The sequence below is a fragment of the Anser brachyrhynchus genome, assembly GCF_964034855.1.
Source record: "Anser brachyrhynchus genome assembly, chromosome: 13".
In the NCBI taxonomy this organism is placed as follows: domain Eukaryota; kingdom Metazoa; phylum Chordata; class Aves; order Anseriformes; family Anatidae; genus Anser; species Anser brachyrhynchus.
Window position 1 is genome coordinate 18,250,270 of NC_137708.1, and position 11,966 is coordinate 18,262,235.

General features: G+C 40.1%; 1 protein-coding gene across 5 annotated transcripts in view; it reads left to right on the forward strand.

Annotated features, from left to right (window-relative positions):
• DCX (doublecortin) overlaps nucleotides 1-11,705 on the forward strand; it is a 98,934-nt gene extending 87,229 nt beyond the window's left edge. For all 5 annotated transcript variants that reach the window (XM_080554486.1, XM_080554487.1, XM_080554488.1 and 2 more), the window contains one exon: nucleotides 2,329-11,705. In XM_080554486.1, the coding sequence (XP_080410612.1) occupies nucleotides 2,329-2,385 (57 nt within the window). In that variant the 3' untranslated portion in view covers nucleotides 2,386-11,705. The remainder of the gene's footprint in view (nucleotides 1-2,328) is intronic.
• The last annotated feature ends 261 nt before the right edge of the window (nucleotides 11,706-11,966 follow it).

An 11,966-nucleotide genomic window follows, 5' to 3' on the forward strand; every position in this document is an offset into this window, starting at 1 on the left:
AAAAGTTCACAAGTTATTGATAGGCATGATCTTTATATAAGTGTACCTCTCTTGAAAAGCCTTAAGTGTTGGCAAATCTGGTCCAATAAGCAGCAGAAGAAATGCAAATGCAACTGAAGCTCTAAGAAATCACTAAACAGTTCTCCAGAATTGTTAAAAATGATTTAAGGCTATGCTCTGTTCTACAGGAAATAAGTGATTTTTTACTGCCCATGGAGTAATTGTGTTCTGATACAGTTAACTGTTTTTCCTGGTAACATCCGGGGTGTCTGACATGTAGCATGGCATCCTAATGAGATCAGTAAACTTGTGGTGGCTCATAGATTATTCATTTATTGATTTACTTAAAGTTTATAGAAGTAGTCACAGCTTTTCATGGTGCTGTTATTCGGTATTGTTCTGCACTGAGTCCAGTCTGTCATTTTCATGGGCTTTCTCATTTCTGTAGTAGCCACAGTGTTGCTTTTCTCCTCTTTGAACAGTCTTTGCTTGATATAAAAATTGGAATTTGGATGTAAACTTAAGTACGAGTGAAGGTCAGTGGAATTTCTGCTTTAGTAATCAGAATGTAGCTCAGCCTGAGCGTGATTTTAAAAGCATTGCCTTGAAATTCTGGAAGAGTAATTAAAAAATTCTGGTGGTGGTGAGGTTTTGTAGTCAGCTAGCCACATGCCATCCCCTGTGAGCTAGATTGCACAAGCTGAGCTGATTTTGTTTGAGGATTATGGTTTATCTCAAAGCGAGGAGTGGTAGCAGAAGCTGGACTGCAGTTGTTACAATGGTGGCACAAAGCACAGAGAAGTCAATGTGAAGAACCCCCAGAAGTCCAGTGGGCTTTGGATTACACCTCTAGCATGAGGACTTTGGACATGTGACTGAATGGTATTGGGGGAGCCTGGGGGTGGACTTTTGGCTTCTCAAAAATCAGATCCTTAAAATATTCCCAACATATGGAGAGGCTGTAGTCACTCATCCTTCCTTTAACAAAGGCATAGCTTAATCCAGATGAAATCAGTGTTTTCCCCAGGACTTCACTCTGGTCTCAGCTGCTTAGCTTAAAGTCTAAGGACATGCACCAATTTTAACACAGTACTTTTAAATTTATTATTAATTTATAATCAAGAACAGAATCAAGCCCATGGTCTGCACTCAGCAATTGCTTGTGTGTATTTCAATGAAAGTCGTGCTGTAAACTGCATCCCTTGCTTCAGCAACCAAGGACCTAAAATACTTTCTGAACACTATGTCATTCAGGGCTTTGGAGATTAGGATTGGCTTTCTAGTAAAGATGAGTAAAGCTCACCTGTAACGTTTTATGTACGTTTTCAGCCGGCTGACTTCGGATCTTTCCAGTGAAGGCCATAGGACATTTATAATAGATGGTGACTGCTGAGGGCAAAGCCAATCCATCTATGAGCTAAATTAAGCCAATCAGAAAACACGAATGTAGCATTTTAGGTTCCCAGAATATTCACGCATCATTGTTTTCCTCCCAGGAGCAATTTTCCACTTATGATGAAATCACTTTTCTCTTTTTGCCCTAAAGCTCAAATGGTAAATGCTTAGAATGAGTTCACCACGAAGTCATATTTTACCTTGGCTTATATCAAGATGGCTGTGAATTCCCTTTCTGTGTATTTGTGCTTTGGTTCATTTTGCTCAGTTATTCCAGGGGGAGGGTGTGTGTGTGTGTGTGGGGGGGGGTGTCAAGGTTCAAAAAGTCCAAAGAGAGCTTTAGTCCTTAGGAAGGTGGTATACCTAGTTCCACGCACAACTTCAAAGAAGTGGAATAAGATGGATACCCAGAAAGAGACCTTGAAAAAGTTTTATATTCAGTGTTTGATCCAATGAATATACTTGGGATTATGTTCTTAACCCTTCTGAACAATCAGAAATGGTGTAAAATAAAGAATACATCACAGAAGGTGATATTCCTAGAAATTTGTCCTAAGGGTAGCTGTCAAATAAAGGTAAGAATTGTTATTGTGGACTTAAGTTCAGACAGACCTGTTTAAGGAAAGATTCTGCTCTTTCACGCATGTACTGCAATGGACACATTGATCCAGAAGCGATAAAAAAATTCTTCTCAAACTTTTCATTAAACAGTCATCTTTCTTTTGGTACCAAGGTGCACCTGCTCCACTGTGCAAGTAACCTGTCTTGATTTTTGCCTTGAACTAACTGGATAACTATCCAGTAACCAGTGCATGAGAATTCCACCCTGTCCCTTTGAGCTGCACAGAACTGGACCACTTGACTGTCTCCTTGTGCATGACCAAAAGTGGAAGCTGATTGTGTGAGTTAACATTTTTTTCTTTCTTCCTACAGGACTTGTATCTGCCTCTGTCTTTGGATGACTCTGATTCCCTTGGAGATTCCATGTAAAGCGACACGAAGTTAATTGTCCATATTGTGAGCTATGTTTAAGATACAGTAGAGTACTTCTGCCAAAATAAGCAGATAGGTGACTGGTGCTTTCAAATCAGACAAAGGACACACAGTTATATGTCGTTTTTTTTCTGTGATTTATCCTCTGTGCCACAAACCAACACTTGCCAGTCTATAGAGATAGAGGGATACCATTCTTCTAATAGGGATGCAAAATGGATATTGCCAGCAATTTTGGGCCAGTATGCCAACGATCCTGTGCATTTCCCATTTTCTTCTATTATTTCTTCTGCTGCTGCAAATATGTAATTTTCCTAATGATAGTCAAGCAGCTCCCCCTGGTATGGTGCAAATCAATCTCTTGCTGACCAATCTGTAAGCTCAAGTAAAGCACATTCTATTCTTTACCTGTCCAAACTGCCAACATTTGCTTGCTCACCTGCTCCTCATTTGCAGCTCTGATTTTAGCACCTGCATACTAACTAGTACTGTTTTTGTTGTTACGGGGCAGGAAGGGAAATGACTTATTAGTTTCATGCTTAATATGCCAGCAGAAGCTTGGACGAGATTAGGAATGATTGTATGAGATGCTAAGTAAGGTTAGTGCAATAGCGATTCTTCAGATATTAAAATACTGGGATTTGTTAAATTATTAATCAAAAAAATAAAAATAAAAGCAGAGTTTCTGGAGTCGAACAGCTTTCACATATGGTCCAAAGACACTATTAGCTGGTAACAAATTTTCATAATTACCCTATGGTATCTCTCTATCTCTGTTTATAACAGTAATGCCTTGTGAACAGCCAACACTGAAAACACTGTGAAAATTTGTTTTCAGGTCTGACATCCTATAGGTCGCTTTTTATAGCAAAAAAATCAATACACTTTTTATAAAGGAAAACCTTGTATCTGTGTTTTGGGAGTAAGGATTCAAGCTCCTTCTTTTTTATAAAAGCTGGTGATTTTGTTTTGTTTAAAAAAACACATTCAGAAAAATGTACAAAAAAAACCAACCAACAACTGCAGAACAGTAATAACAACAAATCAGTTTAGAAAACTTGTCATCACTGCCAAAACAGACACTTGTAGGGGAAAAAACGTTAATTCAAAATATTGAATGTTTTGATAGTTTTTGTAATGTTTAAGACTACGTATTTGGTTTTTTACACTTCAGTATTCATAACTATGGCCAGATTCTCTACTTATATAACAAATAGAACTTTGTGGTGTTCAAAAACACGTATTTTAAGAAACTCTTCTATCTGACAAAAGCAAACTTATTGTATTTAGAGAAACCTTTCGCTTTTATTAATCAGTAATGACTCCTACAGAATGCAAAGTTCATCTATTCATGCAGGGCTGGTGGTTTTTACTACGCCGAAGCTTTGTCATAGGCTAGCTGGCATTGCCTCTCTCTCATGGAATAAGCTTTCGATAAAACTGATTATTACAGAACTTTACTTAAATGAAATCCGTGCAATCAAATCTTTCTTTGTTGCTCTATTTGCCTTTGTTTCAATGTATACACCTACTCCTTATTCTCTTGCAACCCCTTGTGATTAGAATGAATTATAATGTTGTGATGTTTGATGCTATATGAATGCTGGGTTGTTCCCAAAGCCACTCCACATTTTGTTTGCTTGCACTGCTGGTATGAAACAATCTGTGCAGGCTGTGTCTTTATATGTGATGATACATATAAGGCAACTTAAAAAAGATGCATCTGAGAGAGGACAGAATCGTGAATTACCATGGGGTAAGAGTTATGCACCAAATTTGCACCCTGTAGTTTTAGTGCATGATCATTTACACACAGAGTTTTGCACAAGAAATCATTGGTGCCCACAAATAACTTCATTTAATTGACTAATTTGCTGACTATGCGACTGCTAAATGAACATTTCACCTGTTGTATATAGCATCCTGGTTTCAGTTCAAAAGGCTAGAGGCTCATGTTGAAGCTCTGGAGTGTGTGGGGGAAAGGATGGTATTGTGGACCAAGCATAGGTGCAGTAGTCAGGATGCCTTCATTCAAGCTTTGGCACTCCTAGGTTTAGTGTCTGGACAGGGGCAGGTCTCTCAGTAACCCTGTGCCTCAATAGGTCTATCTGTCCCTACGGGGATAATACTGCTCTACCTCACTGGGGGTTGTGAGTCCAAATGTTGGTTAACATTTGTCAAGTGCTTTCAGATCCTCTAACAGAAGGTGCTCAACTGTTCTGGGTGCAGATTTGGTTATGGGTGCTAATTTTTGGCTGTTTAATCTGCTAGGTGCTACTGTAGACACCAGTCTTGAGAAAATATGGCTTTTAAAGTATCAGGATATCAAAGGCCAAGGTTATGCCAACAATATTATTCATTAGAGCTTTTGTCTTAACAAAAGCTTTAGTGAGACACATAATTTAACATGCTTTTACCCTCACCTCTGTTCTGCTGATGGAAATCTGAGTCTCTCCCCAGGCTCTGCCCTTCCAGGGACCCTGACTAGTAGTCACGACTGCCTGTTAAGAGATGATGGATTTGAACTCCAGTCGGAGGTGTCACTTAGTGACACAGGCTGTTCCCTTCACAGCCAGGGACAGCATGTCCTGCCACCTTCCTGTGAGTCCTTGCTAACCCAGGAGACCAGCCATGAAATTAGATTTAGGTTCTCTTACTATTCAGTATAGGACACTCACCACAGATCCACCAGGAAAACCTAAATCTTTGATATCCATAAGCAGACTGAAGTGCTAGAGCTGATGGTGGTATGAAAAGAGTCCAAAATGTGCTTTCATCCAAAATCCATGAGTTCAGTTTGTATAAGATAAAGCAGGATGCCAAAGGGCAAATGAACCTTTGGATGGAAAGATGGTTGTTGAGAGGTGGTTCCTTTTCTTCCTGCCACAAGTAGCGTTTGGTTATTTAAAGATGCTCTTCCTCGTAGAGCATGCTAAAGAATGTTAGGCCTTCCTGAGCTGTACCTAGTGACATATCTAAAACCTGATCCTGTGAGTGCTGCCTTGGGAGTGGAGTTTTGTTTGCAGAAGTATCATCCTGGGGCGGGTCTGAGCCCAATAATTCCTTCAGGGGACTAGCAAGGGAACTTGAAAAGGCCTAAAAGAAGAAGAAGAAAAATAATCTTCAGTGGGAAAAATAGCCATTCAAACCAGCAAAAGCCACAAAGAAAACAGGGTATGAGGTCAAACTCCCAAGTTTTAAAAAGCAATTTTCTAGGTAGAAATGCCTGGGCAGTAGAAGTCAGTGAGCATTTCAGCTGTAACATAGAGTTAAGTCTGTATTAATGCCAATATTGCATGAGTTCTTGTACAGAAATGCATGTGGAATGTAGAGTACATTCACCACTAGGTATCTTTGGCTTTGTAGGATCCCTAAGATAGATTTGAATACAAAGGGAAACAATGCACAGGCATCATACCTTAGTCATTTAAATATAGGTACAGCCCTGATTCAGGAAAGAAGTTAAAGACATGCTTAAATTTTAGTACATGCTTTACTCCTGTTGATTTTTCACGAGATGTAAGCTTGGGTTTGATCAGAAGGCTTTCCCGAACTGGAATGAATTAGGAATTAGTTTCAATATACTCTAATAATTCCAGACCTTATGAGAGATCCTGGAGCACGTGATAGTAATTCCACTGTATACTCCAGAGTTTACTTCTTATATTTTTTTCTACTTTTACAAGCACATAAAACACCACAGGATATGAGGATTTGCCATATTAATTCTGCTATAAAAACCCTGTCTAATTTCCCTCATGAGGCTGCCTTTAGTGTTTTCAGAGATTAATTGAATCACTAAGAGTATATTGTTTTAAAACAATACAGTATTTAAAAACAAACTGGAGAGACTCTTAAAGTGGTACAGAGCTTTGTTTCTTTGAAATTTGTGTTTATTTATTCAATATCCAGTATATTCTAACAGATTTGCATACAAAACAGTAAAAATACCTATTTCAGACACATAATCATTAAGAGGGAATTAAAGCAATCCTCCAAGCGCTGAGAGACTGATGTATTTCATATTCATACCTTCAGTGATGGTCTTGACTGTAGAACATGAGGGCAACGCAGCAAAATTCTTGAGCGTTAGGATTTTTGTCACTTGTAAAACATTTATATTCTGAAATTTCTGAGTTGAAGTCCCCCCGAGTTAATTCAGTTCTACCAGCTAGATAGCCAACCCAGTCTAGTCCTTGAAGTAATTTTGAAAGAGTTTGGTAATGGAATTCTACCTTGGTCTGCTCTGCAGAGGGAGATGGAAATAGCTTTTGCTTACCATTGTCTATGTTTCCTGTATCTGCACACTATTTACAGTCTTGTCAGAATGTGGAAACACTTAACTCTGTTATTTTCATAGGCAACAGAAAAATAATTCTACCTAGAAAAGAACTTCCACATCTCCCTTTCTCATTTAGCTAACACAAATATGCATGCGAAGAATCACACACAGTCTAGATGTTATTTCTCTCATTTCCTTGAACAGTGCTTTTGAAAGGAATACAGGGAGTTAGGACCAAAAATTGTGCTTACAGCAAAACAGCGTTACACCCAGGCATTTCTAATAGGAAATACTGGTACAAAAGTGTTAGTTTCCTGTTATTGAAATGGATACTGATGACATTTTATAGGATGCCTTGTGTTTGCTTTTTCATGTCTTTGAGCTCAGTGCTGGTCTTATTGCAAGTCAAATAAAACCTGGTGAAATTGCTCTGTAACACCATGCTGAGTCCCTAAAGAGACATTGTTCCAGCGACAGCCATCCCTGGAAGTTGCACCCTCTCTACAGGGGCATGGTATGGACCTTACAGTATGAGCCTTCTTTACTGTAGTAAAAGCATGGGTGTATTTTGCCATTGACCTCAGTGGCACCCCACATCCATTCAGGGCAATTGGAGTGTTGTCTTTGACTATAGTAGAGGCAGAATTGTTTTTAGAGAAAGGAAGAAAAGATAGTCAAGTAAATAAGGTATAAAGTTAGTCCAGAAAGTGTCTCCTCAAGCTAAGACAATCCACAACCAGAGAAAAACTATATAGAGGTGCGTTTACCACGCACAAGGTGCTGATCATGACCAAGACAGAACAAAACAGTTTCTTTTCTTTAGTGGTAGTTTCAGCTTGAAGTTATTTTTCTGGTTGCTGATGGAAGAAAGTCAAAATAGTATTTGGGACTGGTGATGTTGTTTGTAGAAACAAATGAACGGCACAGGATGAAGATCTTTTTCTGTTTATATAGACAGTGTGATGGCAGTCCAGGCAACAGAATTAGTGCTTTATACAAGATACCTAGAACAGGTCCAGCTGAAAGACCACCTTGGTGTACTGAGACCAAGGAGGTTAATTCTTTAAGTGCCTTCCAACATGCTTTGGGCATCAGAAGCGGTACTATACGTGTGCCCAGCAAGGCCTAGGTAAAATGGCCTTGTCAAAAGTGGACAGGACAGACTGTTTAACTCCTGAGCCTCTTGAGATGATTAGCCCATCTTGCATTTATGTAACTAGCTCTTGAAAGTGACTGTCTCCAGGATCATGGATTTCTTCTGGCTGATGCCTCTGTCCCATCCATATGAATCTGAGCAGGCCTCTCCATGCTGTCTCAGGAAATGTTAAAACTGAGTCCTGTGCCTCTCTACATCGATGGGGCTGAGCTAGGTTCTGCTGCAAAAGTCATCAATACTGTTATTCAGGTATTCTTCACCAGCCCTCTTTGCGAAAGACTGAGGACAGCGTGCCCATAGACCCCTGTGGATTTTGTTGTTTTGTTTTTTCCCTCTGGAAAAAACAAAAAGAGTAATTTGATGTTTTCAGGTATGGGCTAAGCTGACAAAAAAAGAAAAAAAAAAAAGAAGTGTTAACAGGGAGATGCTCAGAGACTGTAAGTGGATGGATAGGAAGGCTTTTTTTCAGCAATGTCATTGCACAGCTGTTCTGACAGAATCCTAGTTGCAGGGTGGGGTATGGGTTCTACTTCTGCAGGTGAAGATGCAGAATTTTGGGGTCACAGACCACTATCCATCTGTCAGGACATTCTGTTTAGAGAAGGTTAAAAACACTGACACCAATTTTCATCCACTAGATGAACTCCGGAGCAAATGAGAATCAAACCTAGTGACTGCAGCACAGGGATTTCAGAGCCATTGGTCTTTGGCATAACCGTGGGCAGATAGTTCTCCTTGTGCCATGGTGTCCCAGTGGATAAAGAGCTAACCACAGTCCTTAACCTCTGTCTGTAAGGTGCTGTGAGATCAGCTGATACAAAGAGCTACAGAAGAGCTAGCACTTAAGAGTGAAGTCTGAAAATTGTATTAAAGTACATTATGGGGCTTTGTCTTTCACAAGTGTCTAGGTCTCTCGAAGCTGTGGTGTAAAAATGCTTAATTATTTTACTAATGTTGAAAGACAGATGCACGTTTCTAGTTCCCCCCAAAACCATGGAGGAGCCAGCAATGCTCCTGAGAGCAAGGCTACATCCAACAACCAAATTCCCTCATCTGGAGCTGCCACCTCTGGCCTGAATACAGTCCCCTGATGCTCTTTTTTTTTGTTGCATGTACATGTACATACCAAGGGGCAATGCATGTTACCATCCGAAATGAGGGCCGTGTCTTTGTAAACGATGAACAAGTCTAATGATTTCAGGGCCTTCTACCAAGAAAACAGTGGGCCTGTTCTTGAATGCTTTCTTATTTAGAAAGTGTTCGTGGCCAGATGGCCCTTTTTTCATGGGAAAGAGGTGCCTTTCAGTCTTCATTGCTTGATGCACTTAGTTCAACTAAGCAATTCTGGCTCTTGCTCTGTAACTCACTGAACTGTAACTCGTGGCTCTGAAGCCAGTTTACAGCTTGCCTAGGTCTGACAGTTTGCCACTCTGACAATGGAAGCAGGAGGATTCCCAAAGGGAATTAACAAATCTTTGCAGCAATTAGAGTCTGTCAGCTGAAAAAGGAAAGCTGGCACCATTCGAGAAAGATGCCATGATGGCCAGTGTCACGGTAAACAAAGAAAAAAGACTTGTTTCCAAGAGGAGTGGTAGGGGGCATTTGTTAGGAGATATTTACTGAGTGATGAAATGAGCTTTAACTTCACAGAAAATCAAATGGAAGGGAGAGCATGAGGCAGAGCACTGGAAACATCAACGCCATTGATGAATGGGAATAAAAAAAGATGACAGCCAAGAAACTTAAGGGAGAAACAAAAAGGGAGGCTGAGGCGAGCTGAGGATCTACAGCTTGAGCCTGGATGGAAAAGCAGCAGGGGTTCCTGGCTGCATGTTGAGGGAGTTATTGCCCCTGCAGGTATCTAAGCCAGGATGCAGGCTATCTGCCACAACACTGCGTGTCCCACTCCCAGTGCAGAAATAAGGTCACACTTGGCTGCAGGCAGGAGATCTTGGTTTGAAGTTCCTCCCCGTCCCTGTTTTTCCCCCCTGCTGGCTTGTGGATGTCTGTGTCATCCCTAAAAGGGTGAAGGGGAAAATCCAGCCCTTTGATGAATGATAGCACCAGCTGGTGGTTTGGTTTTATTTTTATTCCTCCTTATTAGATCAGAAATAGATATTAATCAGCATGCCCTAGCTCAGAGGAGGACGGGCCTGGCACATTAGGGAATTGTAAGACATGTATGAGAGAATAATGAGGGCATATCTGAATCTCCCAGCCCTTCCCATGGAGCCCAGCAAATTCTGGAAGAAGTGGCAACCCTCTTGCCGTCAGGGTGATAAGCCAAGACAGGCTCATGGAGTAGGTTAACGTGAATTGCTGTGTAGGCAGAAGGTCTGATGATGATCTTGTCCATGAAATCCCTAACCACAGATGTGAGAGCTGTTGCATTCAATAAATCAATAGGAAGGCTGTGCTGAACAAGCAGATTTGTGTTTAACACTGGTTTTCTCATGAGATCTTTCTTCTAAATTCAGTGGAGTTACAGTGCTTGTGAATTTAATCCTAAAAGGCAAAACAGATGATTTATTTGAACGCATTTCTTGCTGTTTACTCTCAGACTTTTTATTCTTTATTTTTTTCATAATGATTGCAGCTCTTTGCTTCTGTAGATTCTCTGACATTCTCTATACACAAGTGAAACCCAATACACCTAATTCTCTGTTGCTTAAAACTGGCAGAAGCTCCTCTGTAATTAAGGGAGCTGAACCCATTTGGTCCAAGGTTGGTCTCCTATTTCAAAGATTGATTACTGTCAATAATTCTCGTGTGATTGATTAGTTAAGTGCAGATTCAGTTTCCTGGCTGCAGACTTTGCAGAGAAAATCACGTTGACCCCAGCTAGAAGATGATCTCTTGTATGAGTCTCTAATAAGAAGTTATATATGGGAGAGATTTTGTATAGTTTTAATGTTAAGGCTGACATACTTTCATTTGGTGAAATACCATAAAACTTTTAAGATTGGAAATTAAACAAGGGAAGTAACAAATTATGGTTTCCTCCGCGTTTTCTAGTCCTAAAGAGCATTGTCTTTATCTTGCTTTCTCTTGCTTCAGTCTACTAATAGACATGCCCCAAGCCCAGCAGATTTATGGAACTAGAAATAGCATTTCTATTTCTTCCAGTATTTTTCCACCCTAATCCTAACTAGTGCCAAGCAGAGTAGAGATTTATGGTTGGCTTGGTTTTTAGAGAAAAGTATCACCAAATGTCTCTGAACATAAAAAGGAAGGTTCAGTTCCTTTTAAGTGACTTATCTAAACTCAAGGCTGCTTTTGATTCTATCCAGGCTGGTTCTTCCATCTCTATTTGCAACTAACACATGCCCCAGTTATATATATAAAATCAAGATTAACTTGAGTTGCATTTGAACAGTGGGGATTGCTGCAGAACAAAATGATTCCCCTGGCATGTGCAGTCAGGCTGAAACATGTTGGTGGCTTTTGGTCAGGGTGGACCCAAACCAAATCCTGGTTCCAAACCCCAATTTTCTGAGAAACGCACGTGCAGAGTCAAATTTAGGAAATGTCTGTAAATGAGCCAAATGGATCCCCAGCTGGGGTCCAGGCCCAGTTCTAGAACTGAAGATTTTTACCTTTGGAGAATCCCTGTGAAACCTTTCTGTGTTTTCATTTTTGCTTTGGGAAATTTCAGCATGGCTGCTTTTCTCCATCTGCTTCCAACCATTGCACAGCAGGTATGGATGGGTCTTTAATTCACTTCCCTTTGCTGGTGGCAGTTGAAACATGGTGATACTCTGTCTCCCTGTCATGCCGACCACACAGTCACTGATAGGTTGTAGAACAACACACGGCTTTTATTTTCCATTATTTTTCCTCTTTACAATGGAAGAGCTTTTTCCAGATTTAGTGTAATGTCTAACAATGTGTCTCCTTAAAAAGAATGTCTAGGGAACTAATTGCACTGTTAATTGGTATTTATAGATAAGGTGAAGCAGAAGTATTGAATGTAAGAACAAGAAAGCCTGTGAGTTATAATTACATGCCGAATTCTGACATAAAATGTTGTTAGTTTGTTTCTTATTTAAATGATGTGTGATCCAAGCAGCTTTACCACCGTGGCAGTACTAGTACAGCTGTGATCGTTGATTTAGAAGACACCCAGGGTCTTTTAGAAAG